Source organism: Ovis aries, chromosome 20 (genome assembly GCF_016772045.2).
Source record: "Ovis aries strain OAR_USU_Benz2616 breed Rambouillet chromosome 20, ARS-UI_Ramb_v3.0, whole genome shotgun sequence".
Taxonomy (NCBI): domain Eukaryota; kingdom Metazoa; phylum Chordata; class Mammalia; order Artiodactyla; family Bovidae; genus Ovis; species Ovis aries.
The window spans coordinates 10,545,457-10,572,153 of record NC_056073.1 but is presented as its reverse complement, the minus strand read 5'-3'; the positions used below and the strand labels follow the sequence as shown (position 1 = coordinate 10,572,153).

Here is a 26,697-nt window from a genome sequence, read left to right as displayed (position 1 = left end):
TGTGCCTACTCTCTAGCTGCAATGGAACCTAAAAAAAAAGAGGTTATCTGTAATTTTCAGTTTTGAGAGGAAGAAGCGGGAAATAAAGGAAAGGATTCAGGAGCTTGATGGTCAAAAAGAATGACGTGTCCACTACACTTACTGGAGTCGTGGTAAAGTGTCACCGTTTGGGTCCATGCACGGCTAGACCACCAATCAGTTTCTCAGGAGGCAGGTAAGGTGGTCTAGTATTCCCATCTCTTTAGTGCAGTCAATGAAGCAAAAGTAGATGTCTTTCTGGAATTCCCTTGCTTTTTTTACGATCCAGTGGATGTTGGCAATTTGATCTCTGGTTCCTCTGCCTTTTCTAAATCCAGCTTGTACATCTAGAAGCTCATATACTGTTGAAGCCTAGCTTGAAGTGTTGCAGGAAGGAGGACCCCTTCCAGGGCTCCAAATCGGGCTCTTGTCTAACACTCAGAAATGAATTGTCCGAGGAGACACATGTGCTGACAAAGCAAGAGATTTTATTGGGAAAGAGCATCCTGGCGGAGAGCAGCAGGGTAGGGGAACCCAGGAGAACAGCTCTGCAGAACTGGCTTGCAGTCTTGGGTTTTATTGTGATGGGATTATTTTCTGGGTTGTCTTTAGCCAATCATTCTGACTCAGAGTCCTTCCTGGTGGTGTACCCCTTGTTCAGCCAAGATGGATGCCAGCGAGAAGGATTCTGGGAGGTGGTCGGACATGCGGTGTCTCCTTTTGACCTTTCCCGAACTCTTCCAGTTGGTGGTGGCTTATTAGTTCTGTGTTCCTTACCAGGACCTCCTGTCAAAAACAACTCATGCAAATGGCTACTATGGTGCCTGGCCAGCGTGGGTGGTTTCAATCAGTGTGCTTCCCCTAACAACTCTCCCCTGAGAGACTTCATACTCAAGATACTTCTTGGGATTTGGGGCAGAGGTCTTTCTTCTGTAACTTGTTCCTGCTGTGCCTGGGTGTAGGCCTGCCTAGCAGAGCAGAAGTCTCTCTCTACCTGATTTAAGCCAAGGTATATTTTGCTTGAAACCAGCACTCACCCTTGTAATAACAGCAATTTAGTTAGAAACTGTTGGCTCCTCTCAGAGATGGAATAGACTGGGGCCAAACAGGAGACCTAGCAGGATGGTCATTACTGGTCCCCAGAAGCAGGAGGCAACATTTGGGGTGACGGCTGCAGGGTTTGTGACTTTTTTTTTGAATGGTTGGTGGTGAGGCAACAGAGCTATGCTCCCAGAATCTTGTGTTTAGTCTGAAGTTACCATCCTCCACCTGGGTCAGGGCTCCAGTTCTGTAGAAGAACTCAAAGACATTGTTATGCATATTTCTTTGAGTAGGAACCAGGACCAAGTCTGGAGGCTGTACCAACCTTTGATTGTTTCTCCTCTGAATCTCCTCCCTTCCCTGATTTGCAATTGTTTAAATCCACTCTTTAGAACTCAGGCAAGGTCAAGGAGGCTGAATGAAGCCTGTATCCTACAGACAAGAAATGGAGAACACAGAACAGATCTCTACTCCAGAGCCCCACAGAGTTCTTCTCAGTTTTAATTTAGGGAACTAGGCAACTATGATTATGATAACTTCCTGTCAAAATGGGGCATAGGACTGCCTCAGCTTAGAGAATAAACACTGAATTGGAAGCATTCCTGAGTTCCAAGTTCTAGATCTGACTCTTGCATGATTAAAATCTCAATTCCTTGGTCTGCCATTTTGGTGTAACATGCCCAATTAGAAGTAGTTGGAGGAGTGATAACTGGAATTTTAATAGAAAAAATAAATCTCATTTCTTTTTAGAAGAATAGGCCTGAAACCCAGTCTGGACTTGGCACTTCAGGGAGACTTGTAGCCAGGTAGCCAGTTGCCTAGTTTTATAAAAACTAAGGTTGCAGTTACTAGCTTCAGCAGACATTGTTTTGAGAATGGTGGCATCCAAGCCTGACATGACTCAGAAAACTCAAGTGTTTAGTAATACAAAATCTAATCTGAAAGTATGCCCATAGCATTACCTAGTTATTTCCCAGGATATCTGAACCATAGCTACTCTATTTTGACTTTTAATTGTAAAATTTTCCTTAATAGCCAAAGCAGATGTCACCATTAATGATGTCGGTGTTTCTCTAGGTATGAGAAGATGCAAGAATTGAGACTCATAAAATCTTCTCCAGAAAGATCTATCTGAAGACCTGTTCTGCCAGTTTTTCCCAGAGCACCGAGTGCCTCATTTCTTATTTTCACCCTGAACTCCTTTCAGGGGAGTTGAAGGTCAGCTGTTGCGGTGGCCATGATTTAATCTTTGTGGATGTAGACGGCAAGTGTCAGTCTTCAGTTGGCAGAGCCCCTTTTCATTCATAAATTTGACCATGATTCTGAGGGGGGCATTTCATGACCATTTTATCCCATGGTGCTGAGAATGTCCATTCTCAGGTTTGGCAAAGATTTTGTTGACAGGCCAGTCAATGTGCTAGGCCATAAAACAGTATCCAAAATTCTCTGGAACACCTGTCTTACTAGGCTCTTGGTCCAGGAAAACATTCCCTCTTGTTGTTTCTTCCCATATCTAGAGTTACACTGTTACCATCGTTGATCTCACATGGAACTATATATTATTTTATCAGAGGTCTCAGTCACACATTTGGCAGTATAAGAAACAGCAATTTTGTAAAACAGATGAAATACAAATAATATAGCCAGCAGTATTAGTAAAGTCATAAGTAAGACTTAAGTTAAGAACTGCCATTAGATGTAGCCCAGTATATCCCAGGTCATCTGACTTAGTCTACTCTGTACGAATCTTTATCTTCCAGGGAAATTATATATTGGCACTGTCCATAAGGCACATAGCCCAGTTATCTGTTGTTAAAAAACAAAAATTCCACCAAGTAAATTTTAAGTTGTAATCGACTTTGTTCAGTCTTCATGAATCAGGCAGTATCCCAGCGAGTACAGAGAAAGGTGCTTGAAGACCTTGAGCAGAATGGATCGTTTTTACAGGCAGGAGGAAGGTGGGCAAGGAAGCAATTAGCAAATGAAACGAAAGGATTGTTTTAGGCCAGATCACCTAATGTGGGGAAAGGGTGAGGCTGACTCATGCAGATGCCATCTTCTTCCTTTGTAGGGGTTGTGGAGGGTGGGATAGAGAGGGTCCAAATGACAGATTACCTTGTTGGTGCTCATCAGAAAATTCCAGGATGAATGATTGAGACTACATTCCCCAGGGAAAGCAAAACCTGCAATTAGATAAGGTATTAAATCTAAGTTTGTTATAATTGGGTTCAGCATAAATGATGCCATTTTGGGCCTATGGTTTCCTTTTTAACACTACAAACTTACCCTTTGTAACCAAAAAGGACCTACTGTATAGTACAGGGAACTCTGCTCAATATTCTATAATAATCTAAGTGGGGAAATAATTTTTAAAAGAATAGATATATTTATATGTATAAATGAATCACGTTGCTGTACAGCTGAAACTAACACAACATTGTAAATCAAATATAGTCCACTATAAAATAAAACACTGGGCTGGAAGAAGCACAAGCTGGAATCAAGATTGCCGGGAGAAATATCAATAACCCCAGATATGCAGATGATACCACCCTTATGGCAGAAAGTGAAGAGGAACTAAAAAGCCTCTTGATGAAAGTGAAAGAGGGGAGTGGAAAAGTTGGCTTAAAGCTCAACATTCAGAAAACGAAGATCATGGCATCTGGTCCCATCACTTCACGGGAAATAGATGGGGAAACAATGGAAACTGTGTCAGACTTTATTCTTTTGGGCTCCAAATCACTGCAGATGGTGATTGCAGCCATGAAATTAAAAGACACTTACTCCTTGGAAGGAAAGTTATGACCAACCTAGATAGCATATTCAAAAGCAGAGACATTACTTTGCCAACAAAGGTCCGTCTAGTCAAGGCTATGGTTTTTCCTGTGGTCATGTATGGATGTGAGAGTTGGACTGTGAAGAAGGCTGAGCGCTGAAGAATTGATGGTTTTGAACTGTGGTGTTGGAGAAGACTCTTGAGAGTCCCTTGGACTGCAAGGAGATCCAACCAGTCCATTCTAAAGGAGATCAGTCCTGGGTGTTCTTTGGAAGGAATGGATGCTAAAGCTGAAACTCTAGTACTTTGGCCACCTCATGCGAAGAGTTGGCTCATTGGCAAAGACTCTGATGCTGGGAGGGATTGGGGGCAGGAGGAGAAGGGGACAACAGAGGATGAGATGGCTGGATGGCATCACTGACTCAATGGACATGAGTTTGGGTGAACTCCAGGAGTTGGTGATGGACAGGGAGGCCTGGCGTGCTGCAATTCATGGGGTCACAAAGAGTTGGACACGACTGAGCGACTGACTGATAAAAGTTAAAAAGTAAATGTTAGGAAAAAATAAAAATAAAGGGCAAGAACTTGATCTTGAAAAGTAAAACAACAGCAGCTTAACCTTTGTGACTTGCCAAAGAGATGTGAAGATCAGAATGGCTGTTATCAAACAGATAACAAGATGTGGAGAGGAGAATCCTCACGCACTATCGGTGAGAATGGAAATTGGTGCAACTACTATGATAAAAATTAAAAATAGAACCACTATTTGATTCAGCTTCTACTCAAGCATTTATCCAAAGAAAACAAGAACACCAATTAGAAAACATACATGCATTCCTATGTTCATTGCAGCATTAGTTGAAATAACCAGGTTACGGAAGCAACCTAAGTACCCAACAATAGATGAATGAATAAAGATGAATATATATATAAACATATAATATTCATATATGAATAAAGATATAATACATATACATATAATATTCATATATGAATATTACTCAGCCATGAAAAAGAACAAAATTTTGCCATTTGTGACAACATGGGTGGACCTAGAGGTCCATATTACGCTAAGTAAAGTTAGTCGGACGGAGAAAGACAAATGCTATATGATTTCACTTATATGTGGAATCTAAAATAAATGTAAATGAACAAACATAAAAGAGAAACAGTTATAAGATACAGAGACCAAATTGGTGGTTGCTAGAGGGGAGGCAGGTAAGAATGGTGGGGGACACAGGTAAGGGAGATTAAAAGTACAAGCTTCTACTTACAAAATAAATGAGTCATAGGTCTGAAATGTACAGTGTGGAGAATATAGCCAATATCTATGTAATATCTTTGTATGGTGACACTAGTAAATAGACTTACATCATTTTGAAATGCGGGCTTCCCCGGTGGCTCAGTGGTGAAGAACCCACCTGCAATGCAGGAGACGCAGGAGACACAGGTTTGATTCCTGGTTTGGCAAGATCTCCTGGAGGAGGGCATGGCAACTCACTCTAGGATTCTTGCCTGGAGAAGCCCATGGACAGAGGAGCCTGGCAGGGTCGCAAAGTGTCAGACATGGCTGAACACGCATGCACACACGCATTTTGAGATGTATAGAAATATTGAGACAGTATGTTGTAGAACAGGAACTAAAGTTGTAGATAAATTATACATCAAAAACAAATAAATGAAAACTTATAGAAAGTGAAAGTGAAAGTGAAGTCGCTCAGTCATGTCTGACTCTTTGCGACCCCATGGACACCAGGCTCCTAGGCAAGAGTACTGGAGTGAGTTGCCCTTTCCTTCTCCAGAGAATCGTCCCAACCCAGGGATCGAACCCAGGTCTCCCACATTGTAGACAGACACTTTATCGTCTGAGCCACCAGGGAAGTTCAACTTATAGAAAAGGGTATCAAATTTGTGATTACCAGATCGGGGAGGGGAAGTTGAATGAAGGGGGTCAAAAGGTACAAACTTCCAGATTTCAGTGCTAGGAATGTAACGGACACTGTGATAAATATAATTAACACTGCTGTATACTATATATGAAAGTTTTCTTTTAACAAAAATTATCAAAAAAATATATCTTATTTTGCAAGACAAGGGAGACTAACTTGACTTGGTCACTTCTTGCTTATGCCTCTGGAAATCATGGGCACAATTTAAACTCTTCGCCAATAGTTTTATGCTGCTGCTGCTGCTGAGTTGCTTCAGTTGTGTCTGACTCTGTGCGACCCCATAGACGGCAGCCCACCAGACTCCCCTGTCCTTGGGATTCTCCAGGCAAGAACACTGGATTGGGTTGCCATTTCCTTCTCCAATGCATGAAAGCGAAAAGCGAAAGTAAAGGCGCTCGTTCGTGTCCGACTCATAGTGACCCCATGGACTGCAGCCCACCAGGCTCCTCCGTCCATGGGATTCTCCAGGCAAGAGTACTGGAGTGGGGTGCCATTGCCTTAGGTAACCACTAACCAACTCCCTATCATTTAAGAAAAGTCTAATATTGTAACCAATCACTGTGAAGAATAAGCAGTCACTGCCTCTTCACTAAAGTTGTTATCCCTTAGTTGCTAAGTTGTAACTGACTCTTGTGATCCCACGGACTGTAGCCCTCCAGGCTCCTAGGACCATGGGATTTTCCAGGCAAGAATACTGAAGTAGGTTGCTGTTTCCTTCTCCAGGGGATCTTCCCGACCCAGGGATTGAACTGGAGTCTCCGGCATTGCAGGTGGATTCTTTACCAGTTGAGCCACAAGGGAAGCCCTAAAGTTTTGTTTCTTAACTTTGTATTTATATGAGATGATGGATGTTTACTAAGCTTATTGTCATAGTCATTTCGTGAGATAGGTCAAATTATTATTTTGGGCACCTTCAATTTATACAGTGCTATATGTTAATTATACCTCAATAATTATGGGAGAAGAAAAAATAAAAGAGTTGTGAGGATCACCTGAGATTAAATTCTTCCATGTGGTTCATAAACTGAAAAGTGCTATACAAAAGTCTGGCACTGTATCTAAGTCGTTAAGGATAGGGAGGACTTTAACAAAAGGCACTGGGGAAGAAGGGCCTCTGGGCGGGGAGAATGAAAAGCAAAGTGGTTTTTGTGTGCTGAGATTAAAGGAAACTGGGCTTTGAAGTCTAGCAAGATGAAAGCAGTCAAGGAAAGCCTATGTTTTTAAGACCATTAAAGAAATAAAGCCTAGGACCCCAAGCTTGAAGGATTAAAACCAAGCCTTATGGTCTTAAGGAAGGAAACAGCAACCCACTTCAGTATTCTTGCCTGGAAAATCCCATGGTCCTAGGAGCCTGGAGGGCTACAGATACACAAGAGCCTGGCAGATACACAACAGCCTGGGGGCACCGTAATACCACAAAACGGTAATGAACGACGCACACATGCATCTTTCGCTGTCTAGACGGCCTCTGTTGAAGGCAGGCAGGGGCATTGCCATCTTTGTTTCCAGGAGCCTGATAATTTCTGCTCAAGGGCACTGCGCTCCATTCTCAAGGAACCAGTGGGCTTCCAAAAGTCTTGGGTCCTCGCTAACCCAAGGGATGGGACAGACTCCGCAGCTGGGTAGCCTTGAAAAGCAGGTTCTGTGCACACTGGGGTGCCCTCCCCGTATCCGGTATCAGACGTCCAAACCTATGAGAGCTCACCCCATCCAAGGCAGAGTATGGTAATCCTTTCTTTAAGGTAGAGTAGATGGGGAGGGAAGGGCTGGGGGCGGGGGGCGGACCTATTTATGATGGAAATCAAGAGTTGGTAGGGGACCATGACTACACAGGTGAAAAGACTTCATGGAACTACACAGATGGGCGCGAGTACGCGCGCACACGCAAAAATGAGTGCAAGCCCGAGTGGTTAAATCTGAGGTTTGTCATCTAGTTAATTGCATCGGTCTAGTCCATTGTACTCCGCCGATATTAATTTCCTGGTTTTGATAATGCAGTGTAGTTATGTAAGATGTTGAGAGAAGCTGGGTGGGTGATGGGTAAAAGGGACCTTTTTGTACTAATTCTGTCACTTTGGGGGGTAGTTTATAATTATTTCAAAATGGAAAACAAAAAAACAAAACGACCCTCCCCACGAGCCCAGCCCGGTCCCGCCCACCCCGAAAAGGACCCACCCCTCAGACTTCTCCGGCCGGAATGAGGCGGGGCGGGGCGAGGCGGGGCGGGGCGGGGCCGGGAGGGGAGCGCACGCGCAGACCCGGAACCCGCGCCGCGACTCCGGGAAGTCACGCTTGCGCAGTCCGTCGCCCTGGCAGCCGCGCCAGCCCGTCTCCGCCGTGGGGGACTGGGCAGCCTCGGCCCCTGCGCTTGCCGTCTTTTCCGGCAGTTGGGGCTCTTCCTGTCGTCTTCACACCCGCAACCGCCCCGCGGCCCCCTACTGCAGAGTGCCTAACGCGTCCCCTCCCCTCCTCCGGTCGGCTGGCAGCTGCTGCGGGGCTTTCGCCTTTCCTCACTTCGAGACCGCTGGCCCGGCTGGCGTCTGCGGCTGCTCGCCGCCCCCAGCCCTGCCTCTCCCCTCAGCCCGGCGCTCCGGTGAGTGTCTTGCTGCCGTTGTCTTCCGTCCATCCCGGCCTTTTCCCTTCTCTCCTCTTTCCCTGACTCTTTTTTGGGGTTCTCCCTTTCCCGCCGGCGTCTTCTGTCCAGCCCTGCCCTTTCGGCCCCTCCTGTCAGCGCTTTTCCTCCCGGCTTCCAGAGGCTCCTGGCCGGTGCTCCACATGGTTTCCCAGGCTCCGCACCCCGTCCTTTCTCTGTCTTCGCGTGCTGTTGGGGCGGGGTGCCAGGCTCTCTTCTTTCCATGTCGCCTGCTTTGTCTCCTCGCTGCCACCGCTCAGTCCCCTCCAGGATGTCTGTCGGTCGTTACCAATTTTCACCTCCTTTTCTTCTTTTTTCTGGAGTCTTAAGAATCTGAGAGATGTTGTCTGAGGCAGTTGTCGAAAACCACCCCCCTCCCCGACCTTGGGGGGCGGCGGTACCTTTGCGTCTCCTTCCCTATGGTTAATCTTAGGGTACCGGCCTTCAGATAATCCAGCCGAAAACCACAGGAAAATGTAGTGAAGCCTTTTTTAAAGAAGAGAGTGGAGAAGGAAAGGAAGGACTTGGGGCAGAGTCTGTGCAGAAAGACTTCAAGTGTGCAGAATGGCAGGTAGAGAGACCAGAGCTCCCACTAGACGAACAGACCCAAAGATAATCTTGTTCTTTTTGAACTGTACAGGGGAAGGCTGGAGTGGAGACCACTGCCTTTCTTCTCCCTTTCAGCGCACTTTGGCTCTGAGTTAGAATTAGCCAGGCATTGGATGTGGTTTCCCTAAGCATAAAACAACCGCCTCCACAATAACAGGCTCCAGTCTCCCCCCAGGCAAGAGGAGATGGCAGCTTCCTCTTAAGGGGATGAGGTCAACTCTATTCCGCTTGGTATAGAAAACCATTCCATGTTCTAACCCCACCCCGTCATACATACATATTTTCTGCTCCTAGTAATGGGCATAAGAAACCAGTTTTTCCTAGCAAATCTTTTCTAAGATACTCAACTAAGTGCGTAGCATTGTACCCAATATGGGGAAGAATATTAAAAACATTATAAGTCAGGGTGCTTGCCTTCCGGTGAGTTACAGTTCCAGGAGGAAAAATTAGATATGTGACTATTAAGGAATAGTCTCAGCTACGGTGTTGAATTGTTCAAATGAAAGATAGTAGGTTGTTAGTCACAAAGAAAGAAAGAATTGGTGAGAAAAGGGGATATTTATGGAGTTCACAGGGTACTTTTGTAAAGTCAGTCAGTTAACCATGCATAACTCTAGATACAATGATAGTTTTCATTTGATCTCCTTTTAATCTTTGCCCCGACTTGTGAAGATCACATTCTTCTGTTACATTGCTTTTTTAACTTTTAAGAGTTTCTTGCTTACCTATCATTTCTAAATTCTGAGTTGGAGAATGAAACAAATAGGGCAAGGGCCTCCAGTGGCCTACAGGTCAGGACAAGAAGGCTTGAGTTGTCAAAGCTTGAGGGAAAGTCGTCTTATGTAAAGTACTTGGTTGACCCAGAAAACCTGTAAGTTGCTATAGGGCAATAGTAACTTTTGATGAAAGGTTATTAGAATTATCAATTATGAATGTATGAGCAGAGGAAAAGGATGGGGGGAGGGTTTGAAGAAAGGCCAAAGGGAAGGACAGTGTAACCTTAGCTATTGCATTAGAGACTGAATGAAGGTTGAAAACCATTCTGTTAGAGCATTGTTGGCCTTTTATAGGAGTATCTTTGAGTGCACTTAATCTGTTGATCTTGTACAAAGTTTAGGAAGACATGCTAGCAACTTAAATGGGTCAAAATGTTTGTTCTCCGATTTTTATATACCCATTAATACAAATGTAATTTTGTTCTTTACCTTTGTTGAAAACTGAAAATCATTAATTTGCTCAATCTATGTTTACTAACTGCCTGTTATATGGAAGGCATTGTTTTCTTAGGCTTAAACACTCTCTAGTTGTGTTTTTATGTGGAAATAATTTCATTTGTTAAAATGTGTATATATATATATATAGAGAGAGAGAGACAGACAAGAACATTCTCCGGAAATTTTCAGACAAGGGAGGAGTACTAAGCACTCTCTTGCTTCAGACTTGTTTTTAAATCTGGTTTTAAAATTTCCTCACCAAACTTAGAGAGCATGTGGTTTTCATTGTGGGTGGAGGGGGTACAGGCTGACAAATAAGGAACCACACCCAGGCTTCATAAACCAGACAGAGGTTTAAAAACAATTCTGATATCCTAAAAACATTTGAGTTTGCTTTGATGTTAGCAGAAACTTCCCCATAAAAAATAACATTTTATAGTAAGATTGAGATGAGTTCAGTGTCTTGAATTTGTGATTACTGATCATTTTAGCACATCGTGAATGACTGAAGTAGAGCCTTGATTTTGAATCTCTTCTCTGAAAAAATTATTCTTTATGTGATTTTCCTCCCAGTATCTTTCTGTAAAATTGCTTAATGTTAAGTCTTTTTTCTTAGTAATAATATGTTTACACATTTCTTAAAAGGCTACATTTAATCTCCAAAACAATTTTAAAAGCTGCTAAGTATCAAGAGGAGAACCTTGAGAAAATTTTCGAAATTAAAAGATGCTTGCTCCTTGGAAGGAGACAAACCTAGACAGTGTATTAAAAAGCAGAGACATCACTTTGCCAACAAAGGCCTATATAGCAATGCTAGGGTTTTTCCAGTAGTCATGTACTGATGTGAGAGTTGGACCATAAGGAAGGCTGAATGCCAAAGAATTGATGCTTTTGAATTGTGGTGCTGGATGGAGGATACTCTTGAGAATCCCTTGGACTGCAAGGAGATCAAACCAGTCAACCCTGAATATTCATTGGAAGGACTGATACTGAAGCTCCAATACTTTGGCTACCTTGTGTGAAGAGCTGAGTCATTGGAAAAGACCTCGATGCTGGGTAAGATTGAGGGCAGGCGGAGGAGGGGTCAACAGAAGATGAGATGGTTGGATGGCATCCTCGATTCAATGGACATGAGTTTGAGCAAACTCTGGGAGATGGTGAAGGCAGGCAAGCCTGGCGTGCTGCAGTCCATGGGGTCGCAAAGAGGCGGACAAGACTGAGTGACTAAGCAACAACAAAGCTACTTAAACCTTGTTGGTATCAAGTTTTCAAATATGTAAAACTAGGAAGTTAGGGCCTCTTGTGTTTAAGATATCTTTCATCACCAAAGTTATGACTCAGATTTTTTTCTTTTGTATTGTTTCCATCATAGGTCTTTGTTTTTTTGTGTTTTTTTTTTGTTTGTTTTTTTGCTTTTTATTTTTTATTTTATTTTTTAAAAATTTTTAAATTTTAAAATCTTTAATTCTTACATGTGTTCCCAAACATGAACCCCCCTCCCACCTCCCTCCCCATAACATCTCTCTGGGTCATCCCCATGTACCAGCCCCAAGCATGCTGTATCCTGCGTCAGACATAGACTGGCGATTCAATTCTTACATGTAGTATACATGTTAGAATGCCATTCTCCCAAATCATCCCACCCTCTCCCTCTCCCTCTGAGTCCAAAAGTCCGTTATACACATCTGTGTCTTTTTTGCTGTCTTGCATACAGGGTCGTCATTGCCATCTTTCTAAATTCCATATATATGTGTTAGTATACTGTATTGGTGGTTTTTTTTTCTGGCTTACTTCACTCTGTATAATCGGCTCCAGTTTCATCCATCTCATCAGAACTGATTCAAATGAATTCTTTTTAACGGCTGAGTAATACTCCATTGTGTATATGTACCACAGCTTGCTTATCCATTCATCTGCTGATGGACATCTAGGTTGTTTCCATGTCCTGGCTATTATAAACAGTGCTGCGATGAGCATTGGGGTACATGTGTCTCTTTCAATTCTGGTTTCCTCGGTGTGTATGCCCAGCAGTGGGATTGCTGGGTCATAAGGTAGTTCTATTTGCAATTTTTTAAGGACTCTCCACACTGTTCTCCATAGTGGCTGTACTAGTTTGCATTCCCACCAACAGTGTAGGAGGGTTCCCTTTTCTCCACACCCTCTCCAGCATTTAGTGCTTGCAGATTTTTGGATCGCAGCCATTCTGACTGGTGTGAAGTGGTACCTCACTGTGGTTTTGATTTGCATTTCTCTGATAATGAGTGATGTTGAGCATCTTTTCATGTGTTTGTTAGCCATCCGTATGTCTTCTTTGGAGAAATGTCTATTTAGTTCTTTGGCCCATTTTTTGATTGGGTCGTTTATTTTTCTGGAATTGAGCTGCATAAGTTGCTTGTATATTCTTGAGATTAGTTGTTTGTCAGTTGCTTCATTTGCTATTATTTTCTCCCATTCAGAAGGCTGTCTTTTCACCTTGCTTATATTTTCCTTTGTTGTGCAGAGGCTTTTAATTTTAATTAGATCCCATTTGTTTATTTTTGCTTTTATTTCCAATATTCTGGGAGGTGGATCATAGAGGATCCTGCTGTGATTTATGTCTGAGAGTGTTTTGCCTATGTTCTCCTCTAGAAGTTTCATAGTTTCTTCTACACGTTCAGAGAAACTTCTCTAGTAACGAGCTATAGAAATGATCCCTGAAAGTATAGTCTTCGGTCTTTGTTTTAACTTGTCAACTCAAATAGATAGCAGACACCTGTCGAATACCATAAGCCATGTCACAGTACATTTATACTTATAGGTGAAGATTTTAGTCATAGATTTTAAATTATAGAAATTACAAATTTAAAAGTTCTTGGTAACTTAATGTGAATAGTACACACTCATTGAAGAAAATGTGGAAAAGCACAAATAAGAAAATGATCTATTGTATTCTCACTGCCTAGAGTTCAGTTCAGTTCAGTCGGCCAGTCGTGTCCGACTCTTTGCGACCCCATGAATTGCAGCACGCCAGGCCTCCCTGTCCATTACCAACTCCCGGAGTTCACTCAGACTCACGTCCATGGAGTCAGTGATGCCATCCAACCATCTCATCCTCAGTCGTCCCCTTCTTCTCCTGCCCCCAATCCCTCCCAGCATCAGAGTCTTTCCCAATGAGTCAACTCTTCCATGAGGTGGCCAAAGTACTGGAGTTTCAGCTTTAGCATCAGTCCTTCCAAAGAAATCCCAGGGTTGATCTCCTTCAGAATGGACTGGTTGGATCTCCTTACAGTCCAAGGGACTCTCAAGAGTCTTCTCCCACACCACAGTTCAAAAGCATCAATTCTTCGGTGCTCAGCCTTCTTCATAGTCCAACTCTCACATCCATACATGACTACTGGAAAAACCATAGCCTTGACTAAATGGACCTTAGTCGGCAAAGTAATGTCTGTGCTTTTGAATATGCTATCTAGGTTGGTCATAACTTTTCTTCCAAGGAGTAAGCGTCTTTTAATTTCATGGCTGCAGTCACCATCTGCAGTGATTTGGGAGCCCCCCAAAATAAAGTCTGACACTGTTTCCACTGTTTCTCCATCTGTTTCCCATGAAGTGATGGGACCGGATGCCATGATCTTCGTTTTCTGAATATTGAGCTTTAAGCCAACTTTTTCACTCTCCTCTTTTACTTTCATCAAGAGGCTTTTTAGTTCCTCTTCACTTTCTGCCATAAGGGTGGTGTCATCTGCATATCTGAGGTTGTTGATATTTCTCCTGGCCATCTTGATTCCAGCTTGTGCTTCTTCCAGTCCAGCGTTTCTCATGATGTACTCTGCATAGAAGTTAAATAAGCAGGGTGACAATATACAGCTTTGACGTACTCCTTTTCCTATTTGGAACCAGTCTGTTGTTCCATGTCCATTTCTAACTGTAGAGTTAAACCACTAATAATATTGTTCCCCACTGGTAACATTTTGATATATGTTTCTAATAATTCTGTACATATACAGTAAACACATAAAAGTGAAATGGTATATGTTCTGTTTTATAACCTATTATTTTCAATTCGATTGGAAATATTTTTCCTGAAAAATGTTTTTTGTTTTATTCTTTAAAGGCTTGCCTGAAAAACATTTAAACATATTTTAATTCTCTGCATGTTATTTCATTGTAGGACTTTTCCATGATTAAATCAGTTCTGTTCTCGGTTATTCAAGTTACTTGCAGTTTTTCTTTGTCATTACAATGTTGCATTGAATCCCCTTGTGTGTGAATGCTTGTGGGTCTGTGATTCTTTCGAGGTAGATTTCTACATGGTAAAGAGTGGTACTGTCTGTGTTACATGTTCTTAATATATGTGTCTGGTATTGTGGTCTTGTTCCCTTCTTCCTGAAAAATGCAACGCTCTTCCTTAAGGATGTATTCATGTTGTTTTTGCTATATGGTAATTTCTTTGTATGTCTCCACAACATTTTACTTGTTGATTTGCTTACTGAATTGCTTCCAGTTTCTCCTAACACAGTTGATGGCGTAAGGACCATCTTCTGTAGCGCACATCTTGTTCATGTTCCTGAAGAGCCTGTGCGGAGTGGGGAATTCCCTGGCACTCTGGTGGTTTCGACTCTGTGCTTCCACTGCAGGGGGCACGGGTTCCATCAGCATAAGAAAAATAAAAAAGGAACATGTGTGATAGTTTCTCTAGGCCTTATACCTAGGCATGGTGTTTCTGTGTCAAAAAACTTTAATGTATACTTGTTTTCACCAAGTATTCTGTTTGTCTGGGTTTTGTTTTATACTGTTTGTATTCCAGAAAACTTAGCTCAGTTTACATTCCTACCAGTAGGGTAAGAGAGTGCAGAACTGGTGGATTCTATCTCCAAAACTAATACCTCTTTTTTTTCGTTGTTTCTAGCAGCCATGGCAATGACAGGTTCAACACCCTGCTCGTCCATGAGTAGTCACACAAAGGAGAGGGTGACAATGACCAAAGTGACACTGGAGAATTTCTATAGCAACCTTATTGCTCAACATGAAGAGCGAGAAATGAGGTAAAGAATTTTGAGAAAGTCGAGTCATGGTTTTGGGTTCCTTCTCTTTATCATGAATCACATTTGTAATATGATTGAAAGGAGATAAGAGTAGCAGCAACCTTGTTCTAACCAATTCCATTACGGTGGAGTAACACTGTCGTCGATTTCCAAGGTCCTTGCTATTAACCCACTTATTTCTATTTCTGTTTACTGGTCAAGAACATAAAATTCCATGGTACTATAAGAAGTTAATGGGGAGGGAGGTGGGAGGGGGGTTCATGTTTGGGAACGCATGTAAGAATTAAAGATTTTAAAATTAAAAAAAAAAAAAAAGAAGTTAATTGGACCAAAACCTTGGAGTTCATCGTTAAAGCACTGTGATATAATGGCAAGAGCAGGATTATGGAACCAGATCTGGGTTTAGAATCCTGCCTTTACCATCTGGTCTTTGTGTGAGGTTAGAACACATTTTTAGTCTTTCTGCACATCAGTTCTCCTGTCTGGAAAATGAGGAGAGTACTACTTGCCTTTCAGAATTGCTGTGGGTATTGGATGTGACACATATGAGCACCCACCAAAGTGCGTCACACCTAGTAACCCCATGAACGGTGGTGGTGGTGTAACTGAGTCCAAGCTCATGCTGCTCGCTGCACTGACAGACCAGTAAATTGAGAGACGAGTTGTTGGGGTAAGGAATAGTGACTTTATTCTGAAAGTGAGAAAACTGAGAGGATGGTGGACTCACGCCTCTGAAGAACCGCCTTGCCTAAGGCTTTTCTTCCGCTAACAGGAGAGGGAGTAAAGTCAGACAGTTCCTGGTTCCCGTCAGCCTCCAGAGGGGTGGTTTTAATTTCTTCCTCCCTGCAGTCATTCACAGGTGGGCCTCGTGGTGATTGTTCCTATGAGCTAAACGAAGGTCTTTTAGCTTAATGCTCATTACTTGAGAGGCAGGGTTACCAGAGATGGGTCATTACGTATAATTTAAGTTTATAGGCAACATCTGTTAAGTGATTAACTTGTAATAGAATATAAAGGGTCTTCCCTATTAGAGTGGCAGGTATTGTTACTGCTCAAGGTATTGTGTACTATCCATGTAGTAACTCATTATTTAAAATTTTTTTCCAGTATTTTATTAAGAAAATATTCAGAAGCACAGAAAAGTTGAAAGAATTGTTTTCAATAAAGTAAATACCCATACAGACATCATGTAGATTCTGCATTTATCATTTATCACATATTGATCTGTCCATCCCTTAATACATTCATTAATTCATCTTAATCTTTTTGCTTCAAAGTATGTTGCAGATGTCTGTATGTTTTACTTCTGAATATTTCTGCTTGTATAATGAGTTTGATATATATATTTCTTAAGGGAGTTCAAAGTTTGCATACAATGAAATGCACCACCTTAAGGGTACATTTCAATGAGTTTTGACAAAAACATATACCTGGTCTTTCCTGGAGATTCTTCTTCAACCCCTGGCCACTGCTGTTGTGGTTTTGTTTTTACCATAGATTAATATTATATGTTCCATACAAATGGAACATGTAAATAGATTCATTTGAATAAAGCATCTTGCACTCAGCCTAATGTTTTAAAAGTTCATCCATTTTGGTATTGTGTCCATAGTTTGTTCCTTTATATTGCTGAATACCATTCTGTTTTCTGACTATACCATAGTTTGCTTATATGTTCTTTCATTGACAAAAAATTTAGGCTTTTTAAAGTTTTTGGCTGTTCTAAGTTGCTCCGAACATTTATGTATAGATCTTTTTGTGAACATTTGTTTTCAGTTCTTAGGTAAATATTTAGGAATGGAATAGCTGGCTCTTGGCTCATAAATATACATAAGTTTATGTTTAGTTTTATGAGGAGTTGCTAGACATTTTTGTAAAATATTCCCAATGATGTATGAGAGTTGTAGTTGCTTTATATATATATATTTTAAACATTGTATTATCAGTCTTTTAACTAGCTGTTTTTATGGATGCTCAGTGGTATTTGATTGTTTTTTTAATTTGCATTTCCCTGATGATTGAATGATGTTCAGCATTTTTCTTTATATGCCTTTTGGCCATATTTTCCTTTGTGAAGTGTTTGTTTAAATTTTTTGACTATTGAGTTTTGGAATTTCTTTATATATCTTAGATAATGATCCTTTGTTGTAGATGTGTTTTGCAAAGTTTCTACCAGTCTGTGGCTTTCCTGTTCATCTAATTTGGCTTTTTTTTTTTTCTTTTGTGGTTATTTCATTCTGTGACCTCTAAGAAACCTTTGCCTACTCCTCCTCAGTCATGAAGATAATTCTCTTATGTTTTCTTCTGGAAGTTTTATAGGCTTAGTTTTTATATTTATGTGATCAGTCTTGAATTGATAAGTGTGTGGGGTATGAGGTGGGGTTTGAAATTTATTTTCCATATGGATATCCAGTTATTTTAGCACTCTTTGTTGCAAAGACTTTCTTTTACCCACTAAATTGCTTTGGCACTTTTGAAAATCAGATACCATATAATTGTGAATCTGTCTGGGCTGTTTGTTCTGTTTCATTTATCTATCTGTCTGTATGCCAGTATCAGATTGTCTTGATTATCAGAGCTTTGTAGTAAGTTTTAAAGTCAGTATAAGCCCTCAACTTGGTGGTGGTTCTTGTTTTTTTCCAGGTTACTTTGGATATTCTAGGTTTTTTGAATTTACACATACATTTTAAAATCAGCTCATCAGTTTCTGCAGAAAAGCCTAGTGGAATTATGGTTGTAGTTGTATTGAATCTGTGGGTCAGTTTGAGGGAGAGTTGACATCTTTACAACATTGAATTTTTTGATGCATATCAATCCATTTTGTTCAGTCTTTAATTTTTCTTAGCAATATTTTGTAGTTTTAGGGTGGAGGCATTTCATGTCTTTTGTTTGTCTATTACTAATATATATATATATTTTAATGCTATTGTAAGTGGGTATTTGAAATTTCATTTTCCACTTCTTTGTTGCTAGCATATAGAACTATAACTGAATTTTGCATATTGACCTTAAACCTTGCAACTTGGTAATTTACTTTCATAGTAGCCTTTTTGTAGATTCCTTAGAATTTTTCTTTGTAAAGAATCATACCCAGATAGAGTTTTACATCTTCCTTTCCAGTCTATACACATTTTCTTTCTTTTTACCTTTTCACATTGACTAGGATTTCAGGTGCAGTGTGGAATGTAAGTGATGGGAGTAGACATCTTTTGTTCCTATTTACAGGGGAAAGCACTATTTCTCTGTTCGTTATGATGTTAAGGTAAGTTTTTCAAAGATGCTCTTCATTCATTGGGAAAGTTTCCTTATGTTCCTGTTTGTGAATTTTTATCATGAGTGGGTGTTGAATTTTGTCAAATGCTTTTTCTCATCTTTGAGATGATCGTCTTGTGTTTTCTTTATTCTTTCACACTATGGTGAGTTACATGAACTGGGTTTTGAATGTTAAACTCGCCTTCCATTCCTGGGGTAAAACCCTCTTGGTCAAAATGCATTACTCTCTTTATATATTGCTGGATTCGGTGTGCTAAGGTATGGGTAAGGATTTTTGCAATCGTTTTCTTCAGGAGGGTAGAAATAATTATTTACATGGGATATATGATTTGATTTTAAATATACAGCTCTGTATGCAGAATAGCAGGATACTTTATACGTGGTGGTGGCTAGCTTTGTTCACTGGGACAAATAAGAGCCTGTACAGCGCTCTGTTAGGATCATGGGGCATTCAAAAATAAATTTGCACGCTCTAGGCATGTGAAACCTGTTGGGGGTGGTTATTTTCAAATACAACTGCTCTGTTGAAATCAGAACTGGTGTTGCAGTTACAGAGAAATGTTTGAGTTCTGATTAAGTTACTTATTTTATTTGATAATAGTCAGTTGGTACTTGTTACCTGTTTTATTTACAGTAGTGTGTGTATGTTAATCCCAATCTCCTAATTTATCACTTCCCTCCATGTTTCCCCTTTGGTAACAGAAAGTTTGATTTCAAGATCTGTGAGTCTATTTCTGTTTTTGTAAATGAGTTCATTTGTATCATTTTTAAATTAGATTCCACATATGTGAAAGTCAGTCAGTTGTGTCTGACTCTTTGTGACCCCACGGACTGTACAGTCCATGGAATTCTCCAGGCTAGAATACTGGAGCGAGTAGCCTTTCTCTTCTCTGAGGGATCTTCCCAACCCGGGGATTGAACCCATGTCTCCCGCATTGCAGATGGATTCTTTACCAGCTGAGCCACAAGGGAAACAGATTCTACATATAAGTGATACCATATGATTTGCCTTTCTCTAACTGATTTACATCACTTAGAACGATAATCTCCAGGTCCATCCATGTTGCTGCCAATGGCATTATTTTCTGCTTTTTTATGGCTGAGTCATATTCCATTGCATATATGTCTCACATCTTTTTTATCTGTTCCTCTGTTGATGGAGATTTAGGTTGCTTCCATGTCTTGGCTACTGTACATACTGCTTCAGTGAATATTGGGGTGCATGTATCTTTTTGAATTATGATTTTCTCCAGGTACAAGCCCAGGAGTGAGATTGCTGGATAATATGGTGGTTCTGTGTTTAGTTTTTTAAGGAAGCTCCATACTTTTCTCCATAATGGTTGTACCAGTTTACATTCCTACCAGCAGTGTAGGAGGGTTCCCTTTTCTCCCATAGCCTCTCCAGTAATCTTGCCTGGAAAATCCCATGGACAGAGGAGCCTGGTGGGCTGCAGTCCATGGGGTCGCAAAGATTCGGACACGACTGAAGCAGCTTAGCAGCAGCAGCAGCAGTGTCCTCGTTTTTGCACTTGAGTTGATATTTGGTGTTAAGTTTGTTGATACATTTTGGTAAGACTGTTTGATTTGGGGTTTTATCACTCCAAGACAATTTTTTTTTAAAAAGCAAGTTATATATAGCTCATATAACTCAACATCGGAAAATCAAACAATGCGATTGAAAACTGGGCAGAAGAGCTGAATAGACATTTTCCCAAAGAGGAAACACAGATGGCCAGCAGCCACATGAAAAGATGCTCAGCCTCACTAATCATCAGGGAAATGCAAATCAAAGCCACCGTATCACCTCACACCTGTCAGAGTGGCTGTCACCAAAAAGAACACACATGACAATTGTTGGCAAGCATACAGAGAAAAGAGAACCCTCCTGCATGGTCAGTGTGAATGTAAATTGATGGAGCTACAGAGGAAAACAGAATGGAAGTTTCTCAAGCAACTAAAAATAGAGTTACCGTATGATCCAGCAATTCTATTCCTGGGTATATATTAGAAAAAACCAGAATCACTAGTTTAGGAAGCTTTGTACCCAGTGTTCATAGTAGCATTATTTACAGTTGACAAGATATGGAAGCAACCTAAGTGTCCATCAGTAGAGGATTACGTAAAGAAGATGTGTGTATGTGTACACACATACACAATGGAATATTCAGTTCAGTTCAGTCGCTCAGTCGTGTCCGACTCTTTGCAACCCCCTGGCAGCATGCTAGGCCTCCCTGTCCATCTCCGACTCCTGGAGTTCACTTAGACTCACGTCCATCGAGTCAGTGATGCTGTCCAGCTATCTCATCCTCAGTCGTCCCCTTCTCCTCCTGCCCCCAATCCCTCCCAGCATCAGAGTCTTTTCCAGTGAATCAACTCTTCACATGAGGTGGCCAAAGTACTGGAGTTTCAGCTTTAGCATCATTCCTTCCAAAGAAATCCAGGGCTGATCTCCTTCAGAATGGACTGGTTGGATCTTCTTGCAGTCCAAGGGACTCTCAAGAGTCTTCTCCAACACCATAGTTCAAAAGCATCAATTCTTCGGTGCTCAGCTTTCTTCACAGTCCAACTCTCACATCCATACATGACCACAGGAAAAACCATAGCCTTGACTGGACAGACCTTAGTCAGCAAAGTAATGTCTCTGCTTTTGAATATGCTATCTAGGTTGGTCATAACTTTCCTTCCAAGGAGTAAGCATCTTTTAATTTCATGGCTGCAGTCACCATCTGCAGTGATTTTGGAGCCCCCCAAAATAAAGTCTGACACTGTTTCCACTGTTTCCCCATCTATTTCCCATGAAGTGATGGGACCAGATGCCATGATCTTCGTTTTCTGAATATTGAGCTTTAAGCCAACTTTTTCACTCTCCACTTTCACTTTCATCAAGAGGCTTTTAGCTTCTCTTCACTTTCTGCCATAAGGGTGGTGTCATCTGCATATCTGAGGTGATTGATATTTCTCCTGGCCATCTTGATTCCAGCTTGTGCTTCTTCCAGCCCAGCGTTTCTCATGATGTACTCTGCATAGAAGTTCAATAAGCAGGGTGACAATATACAGCCTTGACGTACTCCTTTTCTATTTGGAACCAGTCTGTTGTTCCATGTCCAGTTCTAACTGACAGTTGCTTCCTGACCTGCATACAGGTTTCTCAAGAGGCAGGTCAGGTGGTCTAGTATTCCCATCTCTTTCAGAATTTTCCACAGTTTATTGTGATCCACACGGTCAAGGCTTTGGCATAGTCAATAAAGCAGAAATAGATGTTTTTCTGGAACTCTCTTGCTTTTTCCATGATCCAGCAGATGTTGGGAATTTGATCTCTGGTTCCTCTGCCTTTTCTAAAACCAGCTTGAATATCTGGAAGTTCATGGTTCACGTATTGCTGAAGCCTACCTTGGAGAATTTTGAGCATTACTTTACTAGCGTGTGAGATGAGTGCAATTGTGCAGTAGTTTGAACATTCTTTGGTGTTGCCTTTCTTTGGGATTGGAATGAAAACTGACCTTTTCCAGTCCTGTAGACTATTACTAAGCCATAAAAAAGAATGAAATTTTTACCATTTCAACAACATAAATGGACTTACAGGGCATTATCGCTAAATGAAGTAAGCCAGACGGAGAAAGACAAATACTGTGGCATCATTTGTATGTAGAATTTAAACATACCACAAACCAGTAAATATAACAGAGAAAGAAGCAGACTCACAGAGAACAAACTAGTGGTTACCAGTAACGGGGAGGGGTCACAAAGGGGTAGTGGAGTGGGAGGTACAAACTATTGGATGTAAGAAAGGCTACAAGGATGGATTGTACAACATAGGAAATATAGCCAGTATTTTGTGATATTTGTAAATGGATTGTAACCTTTAAAAACTATGAAAATTTGAAAAATTAAAAAAATACAGTGATTGGCAGGAGCTACTACAGTAGTAAGGAAACTCAAATTGGAACTGTCAGAGATAGCTTTTCAAGAGTTTTGATGTTATGGGGGCAACATCATAGAACCTTGACAAATAAGCAGGGTTTTAATGATATGAGACAATTGATGGTTAAGAAACATTTAATTATGAATATGTGGCTAACATATGCTGCTGCTGCTAAGTCGCTTCAGTTGTGTCCGACTCTGTGCGACCCCATAGATGGCCTCCTACCAGGCTCCGCTATCCTTGGGATTCTCCAGGCAAGAATACTGGAGTGGGTTGCCATTTCCTTCTCCAGTGCATGAAAGTGAAAAGTGAAAGTGAAGTCACTTAGTTGTGTCCGACTTTTAGTGACCCCATAGACGGCCTCCCACCAGACTCCTCTGTCCATGGAATTCTCCAGGCAAGAGTACTGGAGTGAGTTGCCATTGCCTTCTCCAACATATGTTGAGCAGTTTGAAATAATGAGTATTGGGCTGGTAAATTTGGGGGCTAATAAGAGAGATCAGGTTGTAATACAAATTTTTGTTTGTATATGCCTTGTTGTCTTTAAAATCTCTAGTTTTCCTCCCACTTATATGCAACTTTTCTGCCATTCTGTTTGTAGTGGAGCACTGGGTTATATTTGCAACTTCTTATTTTTTTTATTTATTTATGGCTGCACTGGGTCTCCATTGGTGCATACGGGCTTTCTCTAGTTGCAGCAAGTGTGGGGCTTCTCATTGTGGTGGCTTCTCTTGTTGCAGAGCTAGGCATGTGGCCCCCGGAGTTGTGGTGCGCGGCCTTAGTTGCTCCTCCGCGTGTGGGATCTTCCCAGACCAGGGATGGAACCTGTGTCCCCTGCATTGGCAGGTGGATTCTTAACCACTGGACCACCAGGGAAGTCCAGCACTGGTTGTATTTGAACAAAGGGTTTACTGCAGAGGAAAATGAGATCAAAGCTGAAAGGCAGAAGGAAAAATGGAAAATCATTTGGAAATTGTCTCCTGTATAAAAGTAGAATATGAGAACATTGGGCTATTTCATAGAAACACTTCAGTGATCCTACATATTGGTTTAAACAGTTAAATTCCCTGAGTCTAGTGTGGCAGAATGCTTATTGAAACTCCTTATAGATGGCAAACTGAATACATCCAATAATGCAAATTCGTATTTTTTTAATCTGTCTTTTGCCTTTGGCCTCTGTGTTAAGCTTCTCTAGCAATAGCAGTTCTCCTGTTCTCTCATGTCATCCTAGGTGTCCATAAAGAGAGATAGGTATTAATAATCACCTAGTTGTTCATAGAAAATTAATGGTTTGGATAATTTGTAGCAGTTTGAAATGAAAACTGAGGCAACTGGCATTTCTTTTTACAAAATGATCTGTGTTGTTTCTGTTCTTTATGAATATTATTTTGGTGGATTAATTAAAGCCACAAAAGCCTAATTTAATAGGCAATAATTTTGTGCTTTCCCCTTTCTTCCCCATAAATCATATAAGAATTCTTCTACATTTTGCCCTCTGAGAACCAGCATCTGCTGCTACTTCTCTTCCATATTCTTACTCAGGTTTTTCTGTTTGCTTTTAGTCTGATCTGATAATGAGTTTTGCAATGTCTGGTTATTATAGTGAACAAGTACAATGTTTGACTATTACTAGTGAGCAAGTGTCAGTTTTATTTGGGCCCCAGGAGTGGGTGAGTCTAGACTTATATATTAAGAAGAGGTGGCAGAAGTACACAGAAGAATTATACAAAAAGGATCTTCATGACTCAGATAACCACAATAGTGTGATCGCTCACCTAGAGCCAGGCATCTTGGAATGCGAAGTCAAGTGGACCTTAGGAAGCATCACTATGAACAAAGCCAGTGGATGTGATGGAATTCCAGTTGAGCTATTTCGAGTCCTAAAAGATGATGCTGTGAAAGTACTGCACTCAGTATGCCAGCATATCTGGAAAACTCAGCCGTGGCCATAGGACTGGAAAAGATCAGTTTTCATTCCAATCTCAAAGAAAGGCAATGCCAAAGAATGTTCAAATTACCGCACAGTTGCACTCATCTCACCCACTAGCGAAGTAATACTCAAAATTCTCCAAGCCAGGCTTCAGTAGTACGTGAACCGTGAACTTCCAGATGTTCAAGCTGGATTTAAAAAAGGTAGAAGAACCAGAGATCAAATTGCCAATATCCATTGGATCATAGAAAAAGCAAGAGAATTCCAGAAAAACATCTACTTCTGCTTTATTGACTATGCCAGAGCTTTTGACTGTGTAGATCACAACAAACTGTGGAAAATTCTTCAAGAGATGGGAATACTAGACCACCTTACCTGCTTTCTGAGAAATATGTATGCAGGTCAGGAAGCAACAGTTAGAACCAGAAAGGAACAACAGACTGGTTCCAAATTGGGAAAGGAATATGTCAAGGCTGTATGTTGTCACCCTGCTTATTTAACTTATATGCAGAGTACATCATGTGAAATGCCAGGCTAGATGAAGCACAATATGGAATCAAGATTTCTGGGAAAAATATCAACAACCTCAGATATGCAGATGACACCACCCTTATGGCAGAAAGTGAAGAACTAAAGAGCATCTTGATGAAAGTGAAAGAGGAGTGTGAAAAAACTGGCTTAAAACCCAACATTCAGAAAACGAAGATCATGGCATCCAGTTCCATCAATCCATGGCAAGTAGATGAAGAAACAATAGAAACAGTGACAGACTTTATTTTCTTGGGCTCCAAAATCACTGTAGATGGTGACTGCAGCCATGAAATTAAAAGACGCTCGCTCTTTGGAAGAAATGCTGTGACCAAGCTAGACAGCATATTAAAAAGCAGAGACATTACTTTGCCGACTAAGGTCCGTCTAGTCAAGGTTATGGTTTTTCCAGTGGTCATGTATGGATGTGAGAGTTGGACTGTGAAGAAAGCTGAGCGCCGAAGAATTGATGCTTTTGAACTGTGGTGTTGGAGAAGACTCTTGAGAGTCCCTTGGACTGCAAGGAGATCCAACCAGTCCATCCTAAAGGAAATCAGTCCTGAATATTCATTGGAAGGAGTGGTGCTGAAGCTGAAACTCCAATACTTTGGCCACCTGATGCAAAGAACTGACTCATTGAAAAGACCCTGATGCTGGGAAAGATTGAAGGTGGGAAATGGACGACAGAGGATGAGATGGTTGGATGGAATCACGGACTGGATGGACATGAGTTTGAGCAAGCTCCAGGAGTTGGTGATGGACAGGGAATCCTAGCGTGCAGCAGTCCCTGGGGTCGCAAAGAGATGGACACAACTGAGCAACTGAACTGACTAGATATCGGTCAAACTAATTTGTTGAGATTTTCAAAGATTTCTGTAATACTCATTTTTAGAGTAATTCTGGATAATTCTCAGTTCTGGTCATATAAACCCACTGTTTATACCATTTCCCTGGTTTTAAGTGACTCATCTGCAGAAATTAGAAATATTGTCCACTCAACTCGCTTGTAGAGTGGACTAGCCTTTCCTCCCATCCCTGTTGCCTCTGAATCAAGCTGTGTTGGAGGCGAGTCTAAATTAAGTATAGTAAGGGGGGCTGATTACAAGAAGTAGTCATGAATATGTGTATGTACATTGTGCTGCTTCTTTTTTAAATTTAGTAAATACATCTTGGGCTTTCCTGGTGTCTCAGAGTATAGAATCTGCCTGCAGTGCAGGAGACCCGAGTTCAGTCCCTGGGTCGGGAAGATCCCTTGGAGAAGGAAATGGCAACCCACTCCTATATTCTTTCCTGGAAAACTTCATGGGCGGTGGACTACAGTCCGTGGGGTCGCAAAGAGTTGGACACCCGACTAAGCAACTAACAACAGACATCTTAAAAAAGTTGCTATGTACAAAGCACTATTCTTAGTGGAGAAGGAGGATTCAGATGTGGTCCTTGTCTTCAGAAGAACTTACTGTCTCATGTGGAAAATGGTCTCACACCCTAATAAAGGGAGCTCATGGAAGCCTTGCTGGGTGGGGTTGGGTGTGGCCTCTGTGTGGAAGTGCCTCCTCCCCCTCAGGGTCCTGGTTTGGAACATTGGAGCTGAGCTGGAGTGACCTCACCAGAGGCTGGGGTGTTAAGCTCCCTGGCCCTGCGACCAGAGACGTGTAGTGGAGGAGCCGCCTTTGTTCATACAGTCAGCCCTTAGGTTCAGTGATTGTCAGGACTTTGCTAAATTTGTTTCATCTATTCCATTTTATTTTTTCTTGCTTGTGTTTTAAAGCAAATTTGAAACATCT

General features: G+C 41.3%; 1 protein-coding gene and 1 pseudogene across 9 annotated transcripts in view; one reads left to right on the top strand and one right to left on the bottom strand.

Annotated features, from left to right (window-relative positions):
* Positions 1–8,098: 8,098 nt before the first annotated feature.
* STK38 (serine/threonine kinase 38) overlaps positions 8,099–26,697 on the top strand; it is a 45,973-nt gene continuing 27,374 nt past the window's right edge. For 4 of the 9 annotated variants that reach the window (XM_060403135.1, XM_060403134.1, XM_060403133.1 and 1 more), the window contains exons 1-2: positions 8,297–11,295; positions 15,125–15,260. In XM_060403135.1, the coding sequence (XP_060259118.1) occupies positions 11,289–11,295; positions 15,125–15,260 (143 nt within the window). In that variant the 5' untranslated portion in view covers positions 8,297–11,288. Of the gene's footprint in view, positions 11,296–15,124; positions 15,261–15,776; positions 15,931–26,697 lie in introns of those variants that run through there. The other 5 variants (XM_012100566.5, XM_060403131.1, XM_004018783.6 and 2 more) reach the window with 3 other exon arrangements.
* On the bottom strand, positions 12,858–12,948 carry LOC114109771 (small nucleolar RNA U3; annotated as a pseudogene).